Source organism: Anabrus simplex, chromosome 2, assembly GCF_040414725.1.
Source record: "Anabrus simplex isolate iqAnaSimp1 chromosome 2, ASM4041472v1, whole genome shotgun sequence".
NCBI classification, from domain to species: Eukaryota; Metazoa; Arthropoda; class Insecta; order Orthoptera; family Tettigoniidae; genus Anabrus; species Anabrus simplex.
This window is the reverse complement of record NC_090266.1, coordinates 1,120,508,934-1,120,536,891: the sequence shown is the minus strand read 5'-3', so window position 1 is coordinate 1,120,536,891 and position 27,958 is coordinate 1,120,508,934. Positions and strand designations below refer to the sequence as shown.

Below are 27,958 nucleotides of genomic sequence, written 5' to 3'. Positions count from 1 at the left end.
GAGGGGTGAAAAAGGGTGAAAATGGGGAAAAATGGGTTGAATGCCTTCAATCAGGATACCGGTACTTATATCTCAGAAACTGAAGATATTACAGACCTGAAAATTGGTACTTTTGATCTCTTTTAAAAATAAAGAAACACATATTTTTTTGTTTTTGGAAAATCCAATTAATGGAAGGGTGAAAAGGGGGTGAATTTTTAAAATGAGTGAATCTATATCTCCAAACTTTTAAAGTTTGCAGATGTAAAAATTGGTATTTAGAATCTTCATTGAAAATAAAGAAACACGTATTTTTTTTGTTTTCGGAAAATCGCAATAGGAGGAGTGAAAAGGGGTGGAAAAAGGGTTGAATGCCTTTAATGAGGCTACTTATATCTCAGAAACTGAAGATATTACAGACCTGAAAATCGGTGTTTGGGATCTCCTTTAAAAATAAAGAAACACGTATTTTTTGTTTCTGGAAAATCCAATTAAGGGAGGGGGTGAAAAGGGGGTAATATTTTAAAATGAGTGTATCTATATCTCAAAACTTTTAAAGGTTATAGATGTGAAAATTGGTATTTAAAATCTCCTTTAAAAATAAAGAAACACGTATATTTTGTTTTCGGAAAATCCTAATAAGAAGGGAAGGAAAGGTTGAAGAAGGGGTCGAATGCTTTTCATGAGTCTACTTATATTTCAGAACCTGAAGATATTACAGACTTGAAAATTGGTATTTGGGATCTACTTTAAAAGTAAGGAAACATGTATTTTTTTGTTTTTGTAAATTCCAGATATTGGGGGTGAAAAGGGGGGGTGAACTTTTTAAAATGAGTGTGTCTACATCTTAAAACTTTAAAATGTACAGATGTAAAAATTGGTAGTTAGAATCTCCTCTAAAAATAAAGGAACACATATTTTTTGTTTCCTGTAAATCCCAATAGGAGGGATGTAAAAGGGGGAAAAATGGGTTGAATGCCTTTAATGAGGATACATATATCTCAGAAACGAAAGATATTACAGAACTGAAAATTTGTATATGGGATCTCCTTTAAAAATAAAGAAACACGTATTTTTTAGTTTTTGGAAAATCCAATTAATGGCGGTTAAACAGGAGTGACAAATTGGGGTGAATTTTTTGAAAGACTATATCTACAGAATATCTTGGAATCGTAAAATGTTACAGACGTAAAAAGTGGGTGTTTGGAATCTCCTGTAAATGTAAAGAAACATAGGTGATTTGTTTTTGGAAACTCCACTTAAGGGGAACTCAAAAGGGGTGAAATTTTGAAATGAGAATTTTTACAGTATATCTAAAAAACTTAACATGTTACAGAAGTGAAAAATTGTATTTTTTATCTCTATTAAACATAAAGAAACGTGTATTTTTAGTTTTCGGAAATATCACCTGGGTGGAGGGGAGGGTAAAAGTGACTGAAAATGGTGTTGAATTCTTTTAATTAGGCTACTGATATATCAAAAATGCAGATTTTACAGACGTGAAATTTGATATTTTCAATCTGCTTTAAAAGTAAAATAAACACGTATTCTCTAAAAATCCAATGAAGTGCGGGGTGTGTGTGTGTGTGTGTGTGTGTGTGTGTGTGTGAAAGAATTGAAAAATTAATTGGCTTAATTGTATGAGAATACATACATCTAATAAAAACTAAAGTTATTACAGATGTGAAAATTCGTATTTGGATCTCCTTTAAAAACAAAGAAAAACGCGTTTTGGGCGGGAAACCATCTTGGAGGGCGGGAGTGTAAAGGAGTTGAATTCCTTTCATGAGGACACATAAATCAAAAACTGAAGAAGAGTCGTGATAATTGGTATTTAGAAGATCCTTTACTATTAAAGAAACAAGTATTTTTTTCGGGAAAGTTCACTTGGGGGGGAGGGGGGAGTAGTGTGAAATGAAGTGAAAAAAGTAAATTACTTTTATGGGGATACTTATATCTCAAAACTGAAGGTAATAGACGTGAACATTGGTGTTTGGAATCTCCCTTAAACATAAAGAAACAAGCCTTCTTTTAATTATTTTTTTTGGGGGGGGGCGGTAAATAAACTTAACGGCGGTGGGGTGTAGAAGGAGGTGAGACCAATTGATTTTACTGTTATTAATGTACTTATAAGGATCCTCCGTTGCTCAGGCGGCACCGCTCCGGCCTCTCAAAGCTGGGTTCCGTTTTTCAAATCCCGGTCACTCCATGTGACATTCGTGCTGGACAAAACGGAGGCGGGATAGGTTTTTCTCCGGATACTCCGGTTTTCCCTGTCATCAGCCATTCCAGCAACACATAATAATAATAATAATAATAATAATAATAATAATAATAATAATAATAATAATAATAATAATAATAATAATAATAATAATAATGTTCCAGACCGTCGTCAAATGTGCGGACCGCGCTGGCAACGGCTCCTGGACGGGTACTGCCTAAGAATGCAGTCCGGCCGCGGGTTCAGTGCCGCCAAATCACCCAATATGACACCACGCCGGATCTCCTGAAGGATTTTATCCATATTAAAAATGATTAACGGAAAAGATGGCAAAGATTTACAGACCCAACTGACCAGGAGGAATACCTGAGCCTAGCCCGGGAAGTACGAAATCGATTGTTGGAAAGGAATATTGAAAAAATGGGAGGAAACGTGCTGTAAAATAATAGAAAACGAGTCAGATCGGGAATTTTGGAGGATTCTTGCAGAAAACGAGTCAGATCGCGAATTTTGGCGGATTATATATCTAAAACAATAAGCATTCAATTATAAATTTCAGTATAATACCGTAGCGAAGCACGGGTATCTTGCTAGTATATATATAAAGTAACTTGTCCTGACTGACTGACTGACTGACTGATTCATCATCGCCGAGCCAAAACTACTTGACATAAAGAAATGACATTTTGAGGATACATTCATAATAAGATGTAGGTGCTCGCTAAGAGAGGATTTTTGGATATTCCGTCTCTAAGGGGGTGAAAAAGGGGGTGAAATTTTAAAATGAGTGTATCTATATCTCAACACTTTAAAGGTTTACAGATGTAAGAATTGGTATTTAGAATCTTCTTTAAAAATAAGGAAACACGTATTTTTTTGTTTTCGGAAAATTCCAATGGGAGGGGTGAAAAAGGGTGAAATATTGGTTGAATGCCTTTAATGAGGATACCGGTACTTATATCTCAGAAAATGAACATATTACAGACCTGAAAATTGGTACTTTTGATCTCTTTTAAAAATAAAGAAACACGTATTTTTTTATTTTTGGAAAATCCAATTAATGGGAGGGTGAAATGGGGGGTGAATTTTAAAATTAGTGTATCTATATCTCAAAACTTTGAAAGTTTACAGATGTAAAAATTGGTATTTAGAATCTTCATTGAAAATAAAGAAACACTTTTTTTTTTGTTTTCCGAAAATCGCAATAGGCAGGGTGAAAAGGGCTGCAAAATTGTTTGAGTGAATTTAATGAGGATACTTATATCTCAGAAAATGAAGATATTACAGACCTAAAAATTGGTGTCTGGGAGCTCCTTTAAAAATAAAGAAACGTGTATATTTTTGTTTTCGGAAAATCCAATTAATGGGGGTGAAAAGGGGGGTGAATTTTTAAAATGAGTGTATCTATATCTCAAAACTTTTAAAGTTTATAGATGTAAAAATTGGTCTTTAGCATATCCTTTAAAAATAAGGAAACACGTATTATTTTGTTTTCGGAAAATCCCAATAGGAAGGGTGGAAAAGGGTGAAAAAGGGGTTGAATGCCTTAAATGAGGCTACTTATATTTCAGAACATGAAGATATTACAGACCTGAAAATTGGCGTTTGAGATTTCCTTTAAAAATAAAGAAACACGTATTTTTTGGTTTTTGGAATATCCAATTAATAGGGGGTGAAAAGGGGGTGAATTTTTAAAATGAGTATATCTATATATCAAAACTTCTAAAGTTTATAGATGTAATAATTTGTACTTAGAATCTCCTTTAAAAATAAAGAAACATGTATTTTTTGTTTTCGGAAATGCCACTTGGGTGGAGGGGGTAGTTAATAATGACTGAAAATGGTGTTGAATTCTTTTAATTAGGCTACTGATATCTCAAAAATGAAGATGTTACAGACGTGAAATGTGATATTTGGAATCTGCTTTAAAAGTAAAGAAACACGTATTCTCGGAAAATCCAATGAGGGGGGGGGGGGGGTTAAAGAATAGAAAAATTAATTGACTTATTTTTATGAGAATACATAAGCTAATAAAAACTAAAATTGTTACAGACGTGAAAAATTGGTATTTGGATCTCCTTTTAAAAGGAAAACGCGTTTTTGGGGGGAAACAATCTTGGGGTGTGTGGGGGGGGGGAGTGAAGAGGAATTGAATTCTTTTCGTGAGGACACATAAATCTAAAACTGAAGAAGTTAGAGTCGTGATATTTGGTATTTAGAAAACCCTTTACTATTAAAGAAACAAGTATTTTTTGCCGGAAAATTCACTTAGGGGGGAGGGGGAGGAGTTTGAAAGGAAGTGAAAAAAGTGAATTATTTGTATGGGTATACTTATATCTCAAAACTGAAGGTAATAGACGTGACCACATTGGTGTTTGGAATCTCCTTTAAACATAAAGAAGCACGCCATCTTTTCATTCTTTTTTTTGGTGGGGGGGTAAATACACTTAACGGCGGTGGGGTGTAAAAGGAGGGGAGACCAATTGATTTTACTGTTCGCAATGTACTTACAAGGAGCCTCCGTTGCTCAGGCAGCAGCGCGCCGGCCTCTCACAGCTGGGTTCCGTGGTTTAAATCCCGGTCACTCCATGTGACATTCGTGCTGGACAAAAAGGAGGCGGGACAGGATTTTCTCCGAATACTCCGGTTTTCCTTGTCATCATTCACTCCAGCAACACTGTCCAATATCAGTTCATTTCATTTGTCATTTATTAATCATTGCCCCACAGAAGTGCGACAGGCTTCGGCAGCCGGAACAATTCCTATTGTCGCCGCTAGACGGGGGCTTTATTCATTCCATTCCTGACCCTGTCGAATGACTGGAAACAGGCTATAGATTTTCGATGAACTTATTCTGATCATAAACCGATCATTTCTAACCTTTCCTGGGTTCATTTTCAAGAACCATCTTTTCCTTCGGAGAACGTTCTTAGATTACAGTAGATTCTGCTGGCATATAAATAAAAATTTAAACTAATTTGAAATAAACGATAGGAAAGAGATTGACCGTCCGTTCACCTCTATAATAAGGTCAATAATGCACGGAAGTATGTCATTCGTATCGCCAGAAATCCCGCACATTTGCCTACGCGCGACGATGGTGCTGGTCACATTGTCAACAATGACAATGGCAGGGGATGTAAGTTACCGCCAAGTAGCGGTCTTGCATCTTGCTGTGGGGTCCAGAACATCTATAATAATAATAATAATAATAATAATAATAATAATAATAATAATAATAATAATAATAATAATAATAATAATAATAATAATAATAATAATAATAATAATAATAATAATAATAATAATAATAATAATGTTGTGGACCGTCGTCAAATGTGCGGACCGCGCTGGAAACGGGTCCTGGACTGCTAATGACTAAGAATGCAGTCCGGCCGCGGGTTCAGTACCGCCAAGGCATCCAGGACGACACCACGCCGGATCTCCTGAACGATTTGATCCATATTTAAAATGCTTATAGGAAAAGATGGCAAAGATTTAGGGACCCAACTGACCGGGTAGAATATCTGGACCTAGCCCGGGAAGTACGAAACCGATTGCTGGAAAGAAAGATTGAAAAATGGGAGGAAACTTGCCGTAATCTATTAGAAAACGAGTCAGATCTCGAATTTTGGTGGATTTTCGCAGAAAACGAGTCAGATCGCGAATTTCGGCATTCAACAATAAGCATTCAATTACAAATTTCGGTATAACACCGTAGCGAAGCACGGGTATATTGCTAGTACTGTATAAATACTCATTTCTATGAGTGTATTCTGCCCTTAAATCAGTTCAGATGTGCTTTTAATATTATAATTTACTCTACTTAAGTGTTACCAAATCAGGAAAAATAAAGAATTCGTAACACAGACGTTTAATTCTGTCGCAAACGTAATTCTCGCTTTCCCATATTTCGTTAGCTATGCTTTAAATTTCATTTGAATATCCATTTAACCTCCAGGGTTGGTTTTTCCCTCGAACTCAACGAGGGATCCCGCCTCTACCGTCGCAAGGCAGTATCTTGGAGTGTGAGCCTTTAGGTCGGGGATGTAACTGGGAAGGAGGACCAGTACATCGCCCAGCCGGCCTCAACTGCTATGCTGAACAGGGGTCTTGTGCGGGATGGGAAGATTGGCAGGGAAGGAAGTGGCCGTGGCCTAAAGTATATAAGATACCGTACCATCCCGGCATTTGCTTGGAGGAGAAGTGGGAAACCACGGAAAACCACTTCGAGTATGGCTGAGGAGAGAATCGAACCCCACCCCCGCCCTCTACTTAGTTGACCTTCGGAAGCTGAGTGTACCCCGTTCCAACCCTCTTACCACGTTTCAAATCTCATGGTAGGGCCGGGAATCGAACCCAGGCCTCCGGGGATAGCAGCTAATCACAATGATGACGTTAGCGAATTTGGTCAACGAAAACGTAGAAATCAAGGGGTAGGCTCTTCGTAATACGAGATCTTTTTTCAGTTACTTCTTTAACGTCGCACTGAAATATCAAAGGTTTCCAACGACGCTGACTATTTAGCGAAGGATCAGGAGTCACGTTATGTTAATAATAATGACAGTAGTAATAAATTGTCGAAATATCCTGGAGATGAACGAAGCGGGGTTGTAAAATTTAAATCCCCTTGTGGAAACTACGATTGATTGTATCTGCGTTATGAATAACGGAGAAGGGGATCTCACAGATTGTTTCTTGGAACATCGAGTGTAAATATGCTGCCAGAGATAAGGATATTGCCTATACCTCGTAGTACGCACTACGAGTGTTGAATCCGTGTATTATGTTATTTACCACAGAAAAGTCTGGAATATCAAGGAAGCAATGCAATAATAAAGTTACAGAATGTTGTTTATTATATCACTGAGACACACGACCTGGAAATGCAAACTGTTACGAACTCGAAAGTTTTTTTCCAATATTGTAACCGTCTTTGGCTGATTACACAAAGAATAGCGATAGAGAAGGAAATTTGAACCTTAATAAAAAACTTAGAAACCACAAAAGCATCTTACTTACTTACTAGGTTGGCCACACAAACCGTAGCCGGTTTTTGGCCTCGCCACCTTTTTTGATCCGTGTATTCTTCTTCGGTCAGTCCCATTCTGCTCATATCCTCTCTGACCCCATCTATCCATCTCAATCGTGGTCTTCCCTTTCGTCTTTTGCCTCTGATGTTTTGTTCCACCACCTGCCTGGTTATCTGACCTTCTCGACGTATTACGTGTCCACACCACTTCATCCTCCTTTCTTTAGTCACTGCCACAATGTCTAACAATTTGTACAATTCCTGCAGTTCTAGGTTCTTCCTTTTCCTCAATTCCCCTCTGTCCATCAATGGTCCAAGCATCGCAGTACAAAATATAAGCAATCAGGTTGGGAAATATGACAACTACGGAATTGATATGGGAAGCGGCATGGAATCCTGAGAAGTAATGGAACGTAGCCTTTTGCGATGAAAGAAAACGTAGAGGGTAATTGCCCTTGGATCACAATATTTATTTAAAGAAAAAAGAGACAAAATCAGACTCTCAAAAACTGAAAGACCTTTAGACACATAGTTACAAAGGTACGTACCTTGAGACGTGCAATTTTGTGGCTAAATTCAGGCCTATAGAAACCCCAATTTGACGATACATTTCGATTTAAGTAAGGGCTAGTCCCATTTACATAAACAAATATCGAAGTTAAACCAAACACAGGGGTACAGTAAAATTGCATCATTATCTAAAACACTTCAAATAAATTTGCATAGATTTTCCGTACGTATGAAAGGAGACACAGGAATACCGGGAGGCAAACCCGAGGGATAATAACAACGTAATACAAAGGTTAAAAAAAAGCTATTGCCTCCAAACAAATAGTATATGATCTTAGCTGAGAAGCTATGTCATTTTGACAAATTGGCGGTGGACGTGAAATTCGAGAGCAAACCCCTGCGTAAGAGAAAAACGTAAATTATCACATTCGAATGAATTTAAAAACGGAAAAAAAGGAAGAAGCCGTGTTTACCCTGAGGCCGGGTTTCCCACGAAGGGACCGAAGGACGAGCTCGTCCGCTCGCTAAAATGGTCAGATGATCAAAGACACTGGGTGGATTTCTAAAACGAGGTTCGGACCACGGCCATGGCTTTAAACCACGCTACCTTGCTCCCGCCGAAGAAGCGGGGTAAGATCAAGAAACCGGAAATGGTGCGACCACCAAAGAAAACCAATCAGAATACAGATTTCACCTTCGACTTTCACATTTACCAATTATATCTACTTTTTTCTCCAATCAAAAGTCTCTTCTTTCTTGCTGACACAGTGATAATAATAGTTCTAGAAATGTCTTCGTTTACGCAACACGAAATGCGTTTTCAGAACTGCACGTGTAAGTACAGGATGTTTCATAAATTTTGACATAAAATAAAAATATGAAAATCCACAGTTAAATGATTTGTTTATACAACCTCAAATGAAAATTGTTACAACAGACGGTTTAAAATGATCTGGACAGGTCCCGGTTTATGAGATCGAAACAATTTTTCCCCGTCCATACTTTCAGTCCAAACGGAATAAAAGCTTATACAAAAAACCAATAAAATGAGAAATTTTAAATCAATTACCACTGCTGTATTTATACGGCTACAAATATGAAATAGTTGCATGTTTTTTTTTTTCAGTAAGGTTGTCCATTCTTCACCCTGTCTTAGCACCGTATATGGTCACATCTGGCACAGTTCAGGTATCTGACACGCTTTGGCATGCTTGTGATCAGTGTATTGACGTCATCGTGAGGAAGAAGGTCCCACTCTATCTGGCCAAGTCGACTGAGTTCTGGGAGTGTCTGTGGAGGTTGTGGACGATCAGAAACAGCCATTTTCAACCTGTACCTGTGCAGTTCATGTTTGTTTTACTTTACTTTTTAAAACGGAAATTCTGTCATTCCCATTCAAGAAATTGTAAATCGTGGCTTGCACGCTTCATTGAACATTGAAACAGAAACATGTAATGGGTCAGTTTTCCTTGAAAAATAAGATCATGTACGGTATATGGAGAGCAGTACAAATCAAACCCGAATATTTTTCAAAGGTCAGATTTTCTTGTAAATATAAAGTTTTCTTTTGTTAATATACTGTCCTCTAACCAACGTTTCGCTGATTGGTGTGAGGAGAGCTTCGTAGTCACAATCGAACGTTGCTGCTCGTGTCCCGCTCTCTCGCTTCACTGTGACCTTTTTGCGCTTGTCCACATTTCAGACAAGCAGACCAGCTGCACTGGGCTCAGCTTAGCTACTCTGCTCTAGGACTAAACACGCCCCGCCATATAAAGTGCCTCATCTCGCAATATTCCGAACGCTTTTTCAGGTTTATATTTGCTATTTATTTTACGTCGCAACGAAACAGACAAGTTACAGAGTGACGATGGCATAGGAAACGGCTAGGACTGGGAAGGAAGCGACCGTGGTCTTTATAAATACCTCTGGTGTGAAAATGGGAAACCGCGGAAAACCATTTTCAGGGCTGCCGACAATTGGACTCCTACTTAAATTTCATTCACCATCATTCATTTAATCTTCCTTAGCTTCTCAACTGAGTTTCGCGTCAGGAAGAGCATCCGGCCGTAAAATCACGCCACATTCAACTCACCTCATCCCCGATCCCGTTTAAAGAAACGGGACTAAAGTGTAGACATATTATTATTATTATTATTATTATTATTATTATTATTCTTTCTTTCTTTCTTTCTTTCTTTCTTTCTTTCTTAATCTGTTTACCCTCCAGGGTTGTTTTTTTCCCTCAGACTCAGTGAGGGATCCCACCTCTACCACCTCAAGGGCAGTGTCCTAGAGTGCGAGACATGGGGTCGGGCATACAACTGGGGAGTATGACCAGTACCTCGCCCAGGTAGCCTCTCCTGCTATGCTGAACAGAGTCCTTGTAGGGGATGGGAAGATTGGAAGTGATAGACAAGGAAGAGAGAAGGAAGCGGAAGTGGCCTTAAGTTAGGTACTATCCCGGCCTTTGCCTGAGAGAGAAGTGGGCAACCACGGAAAACCACCTCGAGGATGGCTCAGGTGGAAATCGAACCCCCTCTACTCAGTTGACCTCCCGAGGCTGAGTGGACCTTGTTCCAGCCCTCGTACCACTTTTCGAATTTCGTGGCAGAGCCGGGAATCAATCCCAGACTTCCGCGTGTGGCAGCTAATCACGCTAACCACTACACATAGGCGGACATTATTATTATTATTGTTATTATTGAACATAGTTTCTGGTATTAATGTGTTTGTGGTATTTATGTGATGTCACTACATTGCTTTGTTTCATAAAGTGGATAGGCCGTTACTGATTTCCTTCGAAAAAGCTCCAGCGAAAGTGAGAGGTGTGTCACAGGATGTTTACGTTGGAAGAGGGAAACATTCCAGAACATTGTTTAAGATACTGTGTGCCTGTAATGGGTGTATGAAATATGAAGACGGCCGTTGGATACTGGCTTCTTCTTATTGTCCTCAGCCCTAAGGTTGGCGGATAACATGCATGTCCTTTGGCAAACAGCTTTAGGTGGCAATAGGTATGCTTGCCTTTAATGTTGTCGATAAATTGCACTCTAGGTCTTCCTTTGGTCCTTCTACCTTCCATTTTCTCATCGAACATGGCGGTGCACCAGTCAGAATGGCGAAGCAAGTGGCAAACGATGCTATTTCTTCTCTTGTTTGAGGCTGCGTGTCTCATTTGCTCTTTTGAGAACGTTCTCGTTTGTGACTCTACTAGTTCAACGTACCCTTAGATGTCGACTCGAGCACCACATCTCAAAGAACTTGAATTTCTGCGTTTCTGCTTTGCGCACTGTGCATGTTTCTGACCCGCAGCTTACAACACTCCATACAACTCCTTTTACGAAGTGCTTTCGTACCTCCGTGCCGATGGTCTTGGATGTTAGTAGAGACTTCTCTTTTGAGAAAGCTTCTTGTGCCCGTGCAATCCGGGCGTTTACGTCTCTCGTATATTCTCCGTCAGATGTGATCAGACTTCATAGATACCTGAATTCCTTTCCTTGATCTATTTTTCTCCATCCATCAGCCGATTGGCAATTTGGTCATTATCCCTAGTACTGTTTTTTTTTTGTTTATTCTCATGCCGCATCTCTGTTTTAGCAAACCGTTCATGTTATTTAGCGCCTTTTCCATTTTCAGTTATCATCAGCAAATCGTACTGTTTGCCTTTAACATGAATTCCATGGTTGTTAGTAGTGAAAAGTTCCTTTATGGCTTCTTCTATATAGATCTTAAATAATAATGGTGATAGTACACATCCTTGTCTTAAGCCCTTTCCAATTTTTGCTTCCACTGTTTTCCCATCGAAGCTGTCTGGTTTTTGTAAAGGTGGTAGATTATTCTTCTATCCCTGAAGTCTATTTTCAGCTTTCTTAGGATTTCAAGTGGCACATTCCAGTTTACGCTATCAAAAGCTTTTTCTTTATCATTGGACGCAATTTTTCGATAATGACTCTTAAGACTAACAATGGCTTCACTTGTGTTTCTTCCCTTCCTAAATCCAAACTTTTCTGAAATATTATCATCATCCTCTCTATCCGGTAATTTAGAGGCTTGGTAGAGGAGGATCTTCACACACCTGTGTTCTATGCTTTTTTGGGATAGCTATAAGGATAGTTTGCTGTTATGCACACTTCATTGATTAGCTCGTGTAGATTGTGGTCAGGGCCTGTAAGATCTCTGCAGGGATTTCATATGGTCCTGAAGGCTATCTGTGTCTTGAGAGACGCATCAAATTTTTCTCTGAGTATCGGTGGTCCTAGCTCACCAACTTCCGCTTCGTCCTCACTTTCCAGGACATCTGTATCAAGAATTCCTTGGTAGACGTCTCCTGTGTTCTCCTTCCAACGTAGCGCTACTGCATTTTCCTCAGTTAGAGCTTCGCCATTCTTATTCCGCATGATGTTCAACTCTTTCCTTTTTCCAAACTGTGCTCGTATCTCGGCGTATGCTCTCTCGTTATTATATTTCATCAATATTTTCGTCCATGTCTTTGCACTTCTTTTCGTGCCATTCTTCTCTTATTCTCCTTGTTTTTCTGTTTATTTGTTCCACAGTCTTGCATATTCTTCCTGGATTCCTCTCGCTTTGCACTTCCTACATTCTTCAATTTACTAACTCCGTATATCTCCAGTGATCCAAGGTTTGTGCACTGCCTTTTCCAGTCTTTCCAAGCATGTACTGTATCAGCCATTTCGGTTTATTTTCCTTGTTTTTGTTCTATCTCATTTCTCCTGCACATTAATTCCTGACATCTTGTTGGGGTCAATTTTTTCTTGATCTTTTTCTCTTAACTTATTTAAGCTTGCTTGTCACTTTTTACCCTGCTGATGTTCCATTTTTCACATGGTTCTTTTATATCATTTCTTCTAAAACGACGTTGGATCTTTATTAACATCAAATTGTGGTCCGTGTCCACATCTGCACCTGGATAGCTCTTAGAAGGTTTAGCTTGGTTACGATAGCAGTCTTTAATAATTATATATTTTATCTGGTATATGTCACCATTCTCTGGGATGGTCCAGGTGTATCTTCTTATTTTCGAGTGTTCTTCTTCTTCTTCTTTTCTTCAGCGTTTCTACCTCCTGCTGACGGGGTCCGGTGTTATTTTCGATTGTTCAAAGCAAGTATTTGCAATCACCAACATATGACGTTTGCAAAACTCAATTTTCCTGTCACATCTTTCATTCCTGTTTTCGATGTCATACTTCCCCACGCATTTGCCAACTCTACCCTTACCTGCTACAGAATTCCAATTCTCTATGATGATTACGTTATTATAATCTTTAATGTTAATCAATACTATCAGCTATTCAACTCCTACTTCATCATCAGAGTGTCCAGATCTGGGCCCGTAAGTCTGGGTTAATACTATATAATTAGGCTCTGTCTTTAGTGTGATCATGATAATTCCTTCGCTAAATCCCCATACGCTTTGGGCTTGATATGTCAGTTTTCGTTTTAATGCGAACGAAACACCTCCCGTTCTCGGATATTGGCATGGAAGAATTTTAAAAGCAGATACAATAATTTACGCACTTCGCTGTTTTTGAAAAAAAAAAAAAAAATCACAAGAATAATATGACCCAAACGTACTTTTGGGCTGAACTTTTTAAAATATTATGATTCAGTTTTTCCGGATTTATCCTCCCATCCCCTCTTGCTCCTCAATGACAGCCCCGTGCCGGCACTCCTAAGGCCCACCTAAGTGCGAAGCAGTAAACGACAAGAACAGATATTCTTTGCCCATTTCAGATCTTTCATCTCTTCAGAGTTGCAGTGAAATACGAAAGCGTTATGATTTTCTCGCTGTATCATGACTCTTTTGTAGATATTCTTAAACGTATCTCTGAAATGAGATTTTATCCGCTTTTATCGGAATTCAATCTTGAAGAATCACTCGAAAGATATCATCGTACAAGTGAAAGAATAACATGTAGCCGACTGTACTTCAGATTTCAAGATCAAACTGCGTGGCAGATCGTCGTGAGCTTCGGAGATTGGAAGAAATTACAGCATACGCAGTATTAATATCGACTCAGCAATCCATCAAGCACAAGGTGCATGAGAGATTTATTAAGATTTGGCAAAATTTCGTTCGTTATTCCTTAGAGAAATGAAACGAATATGCCATAAAAATATTTCTGTAAAAGCTTTCTAAACTTGTAGTAGTGAGAAATACCGGGCGAATTGGCCGTGCGCGTGGAGGCGCGCGGCTGTGAGCTTGCATCCGTGAGATCGTGGGTTCGAATCCCACTGTCGGTAGCCCTGAAGATGGTTTTCCGTGGTTTCCCATTTTCACACCAGGCAAATGCTGGGGCTGTACCTCAATTAAGGCCACGGCCACTTCCTTCCAACTCCTAGGCCTTTCCTATCCCATCGTCGCCATAAGACCTGTCTGTGTCGGTGCGACGTAAACCCCGTAGCAAAAAAAAAGTAGTGAGAAATGAGGGACGACGTTGTAGCTTCTACTTTATATAATTTTTACATCAGTCACACAAAATTCAAAGGACTGACTGTAAATAGAGCAGGTCATTGAGGTTTAATGTATAGTTATATGAATCGCATTTTCATTTACGTTAATATAACGGTCCTAAACTAGGGGGACTGCTATGAGGATGCAAGGTGAGTGAGTCACGACACATTTTCAAGATTTTCACGAAGTTAAAACCAAAAATGAAGTCTGAAGAAAAACACAACAGCCTCAATTGCGCATTGGCTTCCCAAGCCTGAAGATACTGGAACAGAATGCCGTCAGCGAGAGAAGATTCTTGACCAGGTCCGCTACTCGTCGTACCAGACAGCGCCATGAGGCTGAGTGGGTCCCCGGACTAACCCTAGACATCGGGTAAACCTGTCTGTGTGACGTAGCACCTCCATGTGTGCGAGGCTCATGTGATCGAACATCAGTTTCTCCTACAAAATCTTATTTCCCCACACTGAATGTAATTTGTAACTGTGAGCTTGTAATGCAGACTGGTACCTAATGAAGGAAACTGTGAATGATAAATACATGTGCTGTAAAAAGTTGGAATTCAAGAGGAAAAATCGGGGTAAATATTCATTTATAGGACGAGAAGTAAGGGACTGGAGTAAATTATCAAGGGAAATGTTTGAGAAATTTCCTAGTCCTTTGAAAATGTTTAAGAAAAAACTAGTCAAACAATTGGTAGGGAATCTGCCACCTGGGCACCAGCCCTAAATGCATATAACTAATTATTCATTGATTGATTCATTCATTGATTGATTGAAAAAACGTAAAAAATATTGAACACTTCTTTGAAGTTGGATCACATTATACTGTAGTAGATTTTAAGAGAATCGAGGTAAAGTGAATGAGACTGTGTCAGCAAAGAAGAGAAAATATGAATGAGAAATGAAATGTCACTTTATTTTTAAATATTCTAGTAAAAGGATACCTTAAATTAATAAAACATCACTTCAATTTGATAACTCTTTTAAAAGTTCCTGCATGTGGAAATTAACCGAAGTTGCGAGTTCTGTTGAGAAGTTAGACTACTCCTCCTCGAACCACAAGAAAGCCATCTTTTTAAACTACCGTTAGCAAAGGTTTTCAGTTTTCTCCTCTGCCCATTGATCACTTGAACTAGTTCCCACCGCTTCTCAGTGCAATACTGCAGAAGACTCGGCTTGACAAGTATTATAATCCTATTTTCTCTCTGAATGTAATTTATTACTATAAAAACACAGTATTTTTCATAAATGTTCAGTTGGATAAGTTAAAGTGTATCGAACATTACAGAAAATTGCGTAAGTTTATTTAATCCATAGAACTTTTAATACATAGAAAAGCGGACTAAAATTTTAGAAAAATAGGGTGGTGGTGTTCGTCCTTGTGAGTTATTTTCGAGATATTTTATTAGCGATAGGACAAATGGTAGGAGCTCCAGGGACTATTCGTCGATTCATAGTTTTTTTTAGAAAGAGTTTAACATCGACTTTCTAGAATTGCTAACTATATCACTGTTAGTGTTACGAGGTTGAGTTTCATTCCTTAGAAATCACTGTTATCATTTATAATTCTTGTATATTTACGACATTGTAAGAATAATGCAGTCAACAAAATTACCACTATAAATCGAAATTGCCTAACTATGCTTTGTCCACTGCGGCAACCTTCAACGGAAGGAGGGTTTGTCAAATAAAATAATATGACGTATGGCACGTAACAAAAATGGAAGGTTATTAATATTTCGTTTCTTGGTAAAACTGTGACAGATTACCACGTTAGAAATTACAGTGAAGAATGACAGAATACCAATGTCCATCACTTCATTTGGTGACACGCGGTGCATAGTTCGCGAAAAACTCTTCTTTTTTCTTCTTCTTCTTCCTCTTTTTATTTTTAGGACCCGGAAGTTCATTACATTTTCGTGTTTATTCTCAGTTGTTAAAAATGCATGCTTATACAATATTTGTACGAATTATGGAATCTTCAGTTATATGAACATGATTTTATGGTACATATAACTGCATACTTTCGTGATTTTGATAAATGCATCATATTTTATTGTATATGTGGCATATTTTAACGAGATTTTAGATTTTTTAATTTCGTGATTTCGATTGATGTATTATATTTCAATATTTTATTGCCTACATGGCATATTTCAAACGTTAAGGCTTTTATACTTTATTATTTTTTCGTCTGGATCATATTGGCAGTGACATTGCATGCGATGGAGCAACTTGCCACGTGGAGAGGAATAATGCTGATGTGATGGTGCCATGCAGTGAATCCCTTGCTTCATCATTCTTCTCTGCTTTGGCTGGCCGCGGGCAACAGTGCTGTAATTTGTAACGGTGATTTGTAACGGTGATGTGAGATGGTTGCGTGCTAGACAAATTATATTAAGTTACGCATATAAATTGTGTTAATAGTCTTGTAAATGCCGAAAGTCAAACCAACCTCGAGTGGTGGATGGACTAATTCACACAAAGCATTTTCAGGTGGCTTAATTCCTACAGATAATATACTATTGTTGTGTGGAGCGTTTAAAAATATGTGGAAAGTGAAAAAAAAGATTTCAAGTAGTTCAGCATATAATCACAGCGAAACATAAGGAGAGTTTAACTAGAAATCTCGCAAATAAATAGCCTATTCAAAAGCAACTAGTGGGGTGTCCAGAGAGCAGTGACTCGTGCAAAGCATTTTTAACTGTTGAATTCACTTTTGGAAAGTGAATAATTCCATATTATAATGCTTTCTTGCCAAATACACTCAACATGTGCCCGAAGACATATGTGAGACTTATGTAGGACATTGTAGCAATGAACGTAATCTCAAATTTACAGAATGAACTAGCAGGTCAGTTCGTACGGTTGTCTGTTGATGAAACCACTGATACTGTGCTATTGGTTTTACGTCGCACCGACACAGATAGGTCTTATGGCGACGATGGGACAGGAATGGGCTAGGACTGAGAAGGAAGCGGCCGTGGCCTTAATTAAGGTACAGCCCCAGCAGTTACCTAGTGTGAAAACGGGAAACCACGGAAAATCATCTTCAGGGCTGCCGACAGTGGGGATCGAACCACCACTGATACTGATGGCCACTTTATTGCTAATATAATTGTCGGTGTTTTAAATAAGGAGCAAATATAAGGATACCTTATTTTACTGTGTTTGAATTGCCGATCACCTACAGTACAATATAACTGTGACCCAGTGTGTGGTGGACTCCTTGAAATTATTATGACCATCTGGCATCAAGTACGACCAGCTACTCTTATGTGTTACAGATGCAGATACTTGGTAAAATTACAACAAACACTCAAATTCCAGTTGAATTCATATAACATACTTAGCACATGCTCTTCATCGCATTGCTGAGACAGTACGCACTAATATTTTGCGCGTATTTCCGCTAGAAACTTTGTTAATAATTAAAGAAAGAATCAGCTACTGAAAACAGGGCTGTCCGGCTTCATGACTAAGTGGTTAGCGTGCTGGTCTTTGGTCACAGGGGTCCCGGGTTCGATTCCAGGCAGGGTCGTGAACTTTCGGCATAATTGGTTAATTACCGTGGTACGGGGACTGGGTATATGTGCTGTATTCATCATCATTTCATCATCACAACGCGCAAGTCGTCTACGGGCGTCAAAACAAAAGCCCTGCACCAGGACCCTCCGGAGGCCACAAGGGATTTTTTAACAACAGCGCTTGTACAAATTGCTTTTTTTAAAAATCCTATAATTCCTAGTTTCAGCCGGCTACAATGGCATAAAAATGTAATATTGTCTCCACAAAGTGGGGGAGGGGTGGGCAACTAACCCCTACCTCGCCCCCTTCCCCTAATCGCCGCTACTGATGTTTGAAACCCGACAACTAGAACAGTGCTGCAGATACTCGCACGCAGGCATGCAGGTTACAGTAGACACGTATCTGTTTATTTCCCCCAAGTCAGCGCTGTAGACGAGGGAGTGCTAATAAAATAATTTACTCATATGTCTACCTCAGAGTCCACTTTCTTGATACGGGGTCTGGGACGAAATGAGGAAAATGCATATTGAATTTTTACGGCTAGATGCCCTTCCTGACGCTAGATAAAAAGGTAGTGAAGTTTAAATGAATGATGGTGAATGAAATTAGGTAATAATAATAATAACAATAATAATAAACGTATGGCCACCGGGCGAGTTGGCCGTGCGTGTAGAGGCGCGGGGCTGTGAGCTTGCATCCGGGAGATAGTAGGTTCGAATCCCACTATCGGCAGCCCTGAAGATGGTTTTCCGTGGTTTCCCATTTTCACACCAGGCAAATGCTGGGGCTGTACCTTAATTAAGGCCACGGCCGCTTCCTTCCAACTCCTAGGCCTTTCCTATCCCATCGTCGCCATAAGACCTATCTGTGTCGGTGCGACGTAAAGCCCCTAGCAAAAAAAAAAAAAAAACGTATGGCCTCAGCTAGCGTGTGCAGTCATTTCAATTTGATGCCATCTGGCTGTCTCCTCGTCAGTTTTGACGTTCTATTTTAATCTAGGCCTACTAGATGGCAGACCGGGTAAACCAAAACTCTCTTGGGCGTCTATGGCTGAGATTTAATCAATTTTGTCGGGTAAATACCAAATGTGTCACCAGAAATCTTTTACATGCCAACATCGTACGACATGGAGTGTCGAATGGACTTTTTTCCAACCTTCAAAAATCCGACTACCTCTGCCGGGTTTGACACCGCTATCTTGGGATCCTGTGGCCGACACTCTGCCACTGATACAAAAAGGCAGCTATGAAACTGGGTAAGGAAGTGGGGGGATTCGGCTGTGGCCTATGGACTGGAACTGTTCCAGCATTTGCTTAGAAATGAGAATGGTAAACCACAGAAAACCATTGTCAGGATAGCCGACGGTGTGGTTCGAACCCACGCGTCTCCGAATGGAGAACTTAGCGCGATCACTCCGCTGTTAACTAGCCCACATTTCCACGAAATTTTAACCAGCCTAAACTCCTGTATTAACGATGACGACGATAATGATAGTTATTTAAAGGTACCATCGGCGTCCCTTACTTTAGTGACTAAATTGAATCAATTCAATTAAATCAACAATTTATTTAAAAGCTTGAATAGCACATTCGAAACCTTACTGAGACTGGCAGAGGAGCGCAGTAGCACACCTGTGCTCGTGTAATCAGACGCCTCCTCCTCTCTCGGCAGTTCTTTAAAACCGATGGATTTAATTACTGCATTGATGGGGTGAAGGTTCCTTATGGGGATCACTGTAAGTACCTAGGTGTTAATATATGGAAAGATCTTCATCGGGGTAATCACATAAATATGATTGCAAATAAGGGGTGCAGATCACTGCACATGGTTATAAGGGGATTTAGGAGTTGTAGTAAGGATGTAAAGGAGAGGGCATGTAAGTCTTTGGTAAGACCTCAACTAGAGTATGGTTCCAGTGCATGGGGACCTCATCAGGATTACTTGATTCAAGAACCGGGAAAAAATTCCGAAGAAAAGCAGCTTGATTTGTTCTGAGTGATTTCCGACAAAAGAGTAGCGTTACAAAAATGTTGCAAAGTTTGGATTGGGAAGACTTGAGAGGAAGGAGACGAGCTGCTCGACTAAGTGGTATGTTCCGAGCTGTCAGTGGCGTGGAATGACATTAGTAGACGAATAAGTTTGAGCGGTGTCTTTAAAAATAGGAAAGATCACAATATGAAGATAAACTTGGAATTCAAGAGGACAAATTGAAACAAATATTCGTTTACAGTTAGGGGAGTTAGGGGGACTGAAATAACTTAGCAAGGGAGTTGTTCAATAAATTTCCAATTTCTTTTAAATCATTTAGGAAAAGGCTAGGAAAACAACAGATAGGGAATCTGCCACCTGGGCGACTGCCCTAAATGCCGATCAGTAGTGATTAATAGTGACTGAAAACAATAAACGAGTGCCTAAATGAACATTTCGATATGGTTGTATTTTCAATAGTTCTTTAGAAGGGTTAGATTTAGTCATGGCACCTCCACTGTGGTCGATATTAGCGGAGTTCTTGTGGCACCACGTAGGGGCGTAGTCATTTCGAGGAGAAGGCATACACAAACTCCTCAGGAGTTTTTCCATAAATTTCAAGACAAAACAACCGAAAAATATTTCAACAAAAAGAATCACATGCATTTAAAAAACAATGGCGTAATTATAAAGGTTTCAGACCTAACAAGTACAATCGAAACCAGTTATAACGAATCTGAAGTACCGCCAATTAACTGCCGTTCTAGGGCTGTCGTTGCGATTGCGGACACCCCATTCATAGTCTCGATATGCCTCGATTGCGGACACCCCATTCATAGTCTCGATATGCCTCGATTGCGGACACCCCATTCATGGTCTCGATATGCCTCGATTGCGGACACCCCATTAATAGTCTCGATGTGCCTCGATTTCGGACACCCCATTAATAGTCTCGATGTGCCTCGATTGTGGACACCCCATTCATAGTCTCGATATGCCTCGATTGCGGACACCCCATTAATAGTCTCGATGTGCCTCGATTTCGGACACCCCATTAATAGTCTCGATGTGCCTCGATTGCGGACACCCCATTCATAGTCTCGATATGCCTCGATTGCGGACACCCCATTCATAGTCTCGATATGCCTCGATTGCGGACACCCCATTCATAGTCTCGATGTGCCTCGATTTCGGACACCCCATTAATAGTCTCGATGTGCCTCGATTTCGGACACCCCATTAATGTTCTCGATGTGCCTCGATTGCGGACACCCCATTAATGGTCTGGATGTGCCTCGATTGCGGACACCCCATTAATACTCTCGATGTCCCTCGATTGCGGACACCACATTACTAGTCGCGATGTGCCTCGATTGCGGACACGCCATTAATGGTCTGCATGTGCCTCGATTGCGGACACCCCATTAATAGTCTCTATGTTCCTCGAATGCGGACACCCCATTGGTAGCCTCGATGTGCCTCGATTGTGGACACCCCATTAATAGTCTCGATGTGCCTCGACTGCAGACACTATTTCCTACAGATAAGCTTTCGTGAAATAAAGTATGTACACTGACTGACAGAGCAAATGCAACACCAAGAAGGAGTGGTCAGAACTTTATGTCAATTGCAGGGTAGACTGACGTCACTGAGGTATGCTCATGATGTGAAATGCGCCGCTGTGCTGCGCACGTAGCGAACGATAAATGGGACACGGCGTTGGCGAATGGCCCACTTCGTACCGTGATTTCTCAGCCGACAGTCATTGTAGAACGTGTTGTCGTGTGCCACAGGACTCGTGTATAGCTAAGAATGCCAGGCCGCCGTCAACGGAGGCATTCCCAGCAGACAGACGACGTTACGAGGGGTATGGTGATCGGGCTGAGAAGGGCAGGTTGGTCGCTTCGTCAAATCGCAGCCGATACCCATAGAGATGTGTCCACGGTGCAGCGCCTGTGGCGAAGATGGTTGGCGCAGGGACATGTGGCACGTGCGAAGGGTCCAGGCGCAGCCCGAGTGACGTCAGCACGCGAGGATCGGCGCATCCGCCGCCAAGCGGTGGCAGCCCCGCACGCCACGTCAATCGCCATTCTTCAGCATGTGCAAGACACCCTGGCTGTTCCAATATCGACCAGAACAATTTCCCGTCGATTGGTTGAAGGAGGCCTGCACTCCCGGCGTCCGCTCAGAAAACTACCATTGACTCCACAGCATAGACGTGCACGCCTGGCATGGTGCCGGGCTAGAGTGACTTGGATGAGGGAATGGCGGAACGTCGTGTTCTCCGATGAGTCACGCTTCTGTTCTGTCAGTGATAGTCACCGCAGACGAGTGTGGCGTCGGCGTGGAGAAAGGTCAAATCCGGCAGTAACTGTGGAGCGCCCTACCGCTAGACAACGCGGCATCATGGTTTGGGGCGCTATTGCGTATGATTCCACGTCACCTCTAGTGCGTATTCAACGCACGTTAAATGCCCACCGCTACGTGCAGCATGTGCTGCGGCCGGTGGCACTCCCGTACCTTCAGGGGCTGCCCAATGCTCTGTTTCAGCAGGATAATGCCCGCCCACACACTGCTCGCATCTCCCAACAGGCTCTACGAGGTGTACAGATGCTTCCGTGGCCAGCGTACTCTCCGGATCTCTCACCAATCGAACACGTGTGGGATCTCATTGGACGCCGTTTGCAAACTCTGCCCCAGCCTCGTACGGACGACCAACTGTGGCAAATGGTTGACAGAGAATGGAGAACCATCCCTCAGGACACCATCCGCACTCTTATTGACTCTGTACCTCGACGTGTTTCTGCGTGCATCGCCGCTTGCGGTGGTCCTACATCCTACTGAGTCGATGCCGTGCGCATTGTGTAACCTGCATATCGGTTTGAAATAAACATCAATTATTCGTCCGTGCCGTCTCTGTTTTTTCCCCAACTTTCATCCCTTTCGAACCACTCCTTCTTGCTGTTGCATTTGCTCTGTCAGTCAGTGTATATATTGTACTTTTGTTACTAGTACAAGTGCTTAAAGGTTCACTGTTAGCACAACCCGGGACTGAGTGCCTGTTTTTTACGGCACCTCGCTAATTTTCGAGGTAGGCCTGCCGTGTAGCTCCGCACATGAAGTTAACGGAAGGGGATCGGAAGACCCACGGACGCCATTGACCCGCACGGTTTATCGTAATGGGCCTTTAAAATAATGAAGACCTAGTCCCGTAATTGCCTTTTTATTGCTTTTTCAGAATAACTGTTTGCACTTTTTAGGAATTTTGTCAGCTTTACTACTAATTATTTATGTATTAATTTAGGCTTATAATTATTTCTCATCTATAAGATTCCTCATAATTTTAAATACATACTGCTAATAATGCACTTTTATTTACGACATACGTTTTATGAACGAAGGCGGGTGGAAGAGGGATGGAAAGGAAAACCCTGAAACGAAGCCTGTCGCACTCCTCTGGGGCAATGATTAATGACTGACAGATGAAATGAAATGATATATGAGAGTGTTGCTGGAATGAAAGAAGACAGGGAAAACCGGAGTACCCGGAGAAAAATCTGTCCCGCCTCCGATTTTTCCAGCTCAAATCTCACGTGGAGAGACCGGGATTTGAACCACGGAACTCAGCGGTGAGAAGCCGACGCGCTGCCGCCCGAGCCACGGAGGCTGAAACGAGCTGCAACTCTTCCCAAATATTTTTGTGTCCGCAATCGAGACTAATACTGAAGTGTCCTCAATCAACACAGAACGGTTCTCGGCGATAGTCACAAGAAGCGGTAATCTGTTGTTGCTGAAACTGTCGTATGACATGTTTACACACGCGCATAGCAAAATGAACACAACGAACATTGTTCTGGTGGACTACATATCCATATGTGGCTGGGAGGCGTGACGAGTCTTGAGGAACGTTATGGATAGGAAGAGGATTGTGACATTCGCGGTTTCGGCTCCGCAGAGACGATATGTACGGCCGTAAATGGAGAACAAACCAATAATCTCCTCAAGAAGAGACAAGTTTAGAGGCAAAGACGATGACAGTGCTGTGGTTAAGCCTCCAAAGTTTCAATGAAGTCCTCCTCTGTGGTGTAGTGGTTAGCGTGATTAGCTGCCACACCCAGAGGTCCGGGTTCGATTCCCGGCTCTGCCACGAAATTTGGAAAGTGGTACGAGGGCTGGAACGGGGTCCACTCAGCCTCGGGAGGTCAACTGAGTTGAGGTGGGTTCGATTCCCACCTCAGCCATCCTGGAAGTGGTTTTCCGTGGTTTCCCACTTCTCCAAGCAAATGCCGGGATGGCACCTAACTCAAGGCCACGGCCGCTTCCTTCCTTCTTCCTTGCCTATTCCTTCTAATCTTCCCATCCCCCCGCATGGTCCCTGTTCAGCATAGCAGGTGAGGCTGCCTGGGCGAGCTACTGGTCATTCTCCACAGTTGTATTCCCCGACCCAATGTCTCACGCTCCAGGACACAGGCCTTGAGGTGGTAGAGGTGGGATCCCTCGCTGAGTCCGAGGGAAAAACCAACCCTGGAGGGTAAGCGGATTAGGAAAGAAAGAAAGTTTCAATGAAGCGTTAAGTGCCGTCAGTTTATGCGAACGATTTTTCCAATTTTTCTTATTGTTTTCCAGAAGGAAGTGGACATTCTTGATGAAGAAAGGATAAAACAAAGAAAAATCCTGGTTTTCTTTTCACAAGGATTTTTTTTTTGTGATATTGGCTTTACGTCGCACCGACACATATAGGTCTTATGGCTACGATGGGACAGGTAAAGCCTAGGAATGGGAAGGAAGCGGCCGTGGCCTTAATTAAGGTACAGTCCCAACATTTGCCTCGTGTGTGAAAATGGGAAACCACAGAAAACCATCTTCTGTGCTGTCGACAGTGGGATTCGAACCCACTATCTCCCGGATGCGAGCTAACAGCTGCGTGGATCTAACCGCACGGCCAGCTCGCCCGGTCACAAGGAAGAAAGTACTATAGTGGGGCATTAACCTTTGGCAATGGCATGTTCATTTGAGATAGCGGGTTTGATTGTAGGACGTCTACACTCTCAGTCTCAAACATGGTAACAAAAGACACACTGTGCCTTTAAGTTGTCTTTATCTACTGTTTTATTGTGCACTAGCTGCAGTGCCCGTCGCTGGGGGCACAATCACATAGCTTGTGCGAAGTTTTAGAATTCCCTAACTAATTCCCGCCAATATTGAGGCAGGCTGTTATAATCTCCCATTTGCCGGAGATGAGTGCTAGCACAAGACTTAGCCAGAGACAGGGCGTTACCCACTAGGTGGCCCGCCCCTTCCCTTCAGGGTGGGGAATGAAAACATTTATAGATATATAGCACAAGAAACAAAGCACATCAGAGCAAACAGTGGTCAATATATTGTTGATGAATTTTAAGAGCTTTCGAAATCGAAGGCCTTCACAGTTAGTTTTCTTCCAATTTTGTGATATAAGATACCCTTTCATGACTCCCTCCATTCTTACTCTCCGCGAGATCGTTCCTTTATGATTTTTTTCTCGTATTTTATAATGTCTTTAGCTTTACGTCCCACTAACTACTTTTGCTGTTTCCGGGGACGCCGAGGTGCCGGAATTTAGTCTCGCAGGAATTCTTTAACGTGCCAGTAAATCTACCGACACAAGACTGTCGTATTTGAGCACTTGCAAATACCACCGGACTGAGCAAGGATCGAACCTGCCAAGTTGGGATCAGAAGGCCAGAACCACTCAGCCCGGCTCATATTTTATAATCTTCACCATTTGCCTCCCCAATATGGACCGGTGATCACGTGCTTTTACAACATAAGACAATCAAGACCAAAACCATCGCCAGTTAACGCGGTTGAACCATATCTCCGTATTAGCAATGCTCGGTACTGTGATGAACTAAGCAATAAAAGACTAATTCATGATTTCTACTATCATAGTCGATATTATACAACTGTATAAGACATCATTGATCGGAAACTGTATTCTCTATGACTTTTGTTATGTAGTTCTTTTCGATAGGACCAATAATATTGGCATTTAAAAATTACACTTTAGGCTTCTTCCCCTAAACTACCATTTCATCCACTGTCAAGAAAATTATTTATAGCCTAGAATGTAGTATCTTATTCCATGACTTCACTTAACGATTTTAATTAAATTCTGTTCACCCTTTTTCTCGTGGTTCGGCGTTCATTTGGATTTGGGAATAAAAATCGTAATTCATTAATATCTCTGTTATCATAGCCGGTACGATAAAAATGTATAAGACATACGTGATCGGAAATTTAATTCTGCATAACTTTAGTTACTTAGTATCTATTGTTAGGACGCCTAATAACATGAATATTTGATAATTAAATTTTAGGACTTCCTCTAAACTACCATTTCACTCAGCGTGAATAAAATTATTTATAGCCTAGATCTTAGTGCCTTATTCTCCGACTTTATATACCGATGTTAATTAAATTCTCTTCGGCCACTACCGGGCGAGTTGGCCGTGCGTGTAGAGGCGCGCGGCTGTGAGCTTGCATCCGGGAGATACTAGGTTCGAATCCCACTATCGGCAGCCCTGAAAATGGTTTTCCGTGGTTTCCCATTTTCACACCAGGCAAATGCTGGGGATGTACCTTAATTAAGGCCACGGCCGCTTCCTTCCAACTCCTAGGCCTTTCCTATCCCATCGTCGCCAAAAGACCTATCTGTGTCGGTGCGACGTAAAGCCCCTAGCAAAAAAAAAAAAAAACTTCGGCCACTTTCTCGTTAAGATACATACATACAGTACATACATACATACATACATGCATGCATACATACAAACATATATAAAGAGAGATGACGGAAAATTAAAAAGTGCATTTTCTTGTTACTGTGGACGCGACCGATACAAAAATACCATTCTTTTTCAATTCTGTGCCATGCGGAGACAAAACTCTTATTATATATATCTATATTGATTTCATTTTGTGACCCTTTTAAGCAGCGTTTTTAAATATATTTTTTTTCTGCTTGGAGTACTGTTAAAAGAGAGTTTCCATTGAAAACTGCAGCAGAGTGAAAGATGATAGTTCTAGCATAGTGTCAGAATTGTGAACGTATATTTAATATCATTAATGAACTAGCGGGCTGAGTGGTTCAGACGTTGTCACCTGAAATTGACATGATTTCATTTTCACTAAGTAAAATCTTAAAAAAAAAAAAAAAAAAAAAAAAGCAACAACTTAATTACAAATAATTCTGACTCATAAGTAGTCAAATCGTGAATTGGGTATAAAGCGGTTTCTTCTTACCTTTAACGTTGCTGTACCGCTCCAGGAAGGCATTGCGTGCGTTGTTCACCTTGTTCTTGAGATGCATCTCAGCAGGGGACTCAAGGGCTGCGAACACCAACCCTCCGGTCACGAGGTACGCCACATAAAACACGACGTAGAGCAAGAGTAGCAGCGAACTACGTCTCACACCTAACACCTGTCTTACATGAGCACGAGTTAGTCGTTCTTCGTCCGTCAGCATGGTTATGTTATAATGTATCAGTTCACAAGTTCATAGTGTACGCTGTCAGCTGTGCGCCTTATGCAGCACTCTCCACATCGTGAGGAGCTAGATTAGACTGCTGGCAGGGGACAGCTGTTAGTTAAGCTCTCGGCCCCTCCACAAACCACAAGGAGATAACACCAGTTACCACGTGACTTCCGACCCTATCTTCTTCAGCTGACCGGATTATTATCGGCGAACACGCAGGGGGAATTACAGGTAGGCGACTGTTTTGTTCTTGACAAGTACAGTGATAAACCAACGGCGGAACAGCCCGTGAAGGTCCTTGGCCTACCAAGCAACCGCTAATCAAGCCCGAAGGCTTGCAGTGTATATGGTGATGTGTGGTCAGCAGGACGAAACCTCTCGGCCGTTATTTTTGGCTTTCTAGACGCGGCCGCTATCTCACCGTCAGATAGATCCTCAATTCTATTCAGGTAACCTGAGTAGACATTGAATCAGCCCTTATATCCAGGTAAACATTCCTGCCCTGGCCTGGAATCGAATCCGGGTCCTCCGGGTAAGAGGCAGACACGCTACCCCTACACTGCGGGGCGGGCCTGCAGTGATGAGGGATCCTAGATTTTGTACATCGAAAAGCGCAACCTTACAAGGTCATTAGGGGACTGCATAACCGAGCCGTTCACCTGGAAAGTCGTGAATTCGATTTTCGTCAGGAAGTGCAAACATTTCGAAACTATAACTTTCACATCTGGAGGGTCTA

The 27,958-nt window shown here is 41.3% G+C and overlaps 1 protein-coding gene across 2 annotated transcripts in view; it reads right to left on the bottom strand.

The window, feature by feature from the left end:
* LOC136863332 (potassium channel subfamily K member 6) overlaps window positions 1–27,326 on the bottom strand; it is a 293,834-nt gene extending 266,508 nt beyond the window's left edge. Inside the window, exon 1 of one of the 2 annotated variants that reach the window (XM_067139719.2) lies at window positions 26,991–27,326. In XM_067139719.2, coding sequence (XP_066995820.2) covers window positions 26,991–27,213 — 223 coding nt within the window. In that variant the 5' untranslated portion in view covers window positions 27,214–27,326. The remainder of the gene's footprint in view (window positions 1–26,990) is intronic. The other variant, XM_067139718.2, reaches the window with a different exon arrangement.
* Between the last annotated feature and the right edge of the window lie 632 nt (window positions 27,327–27,958).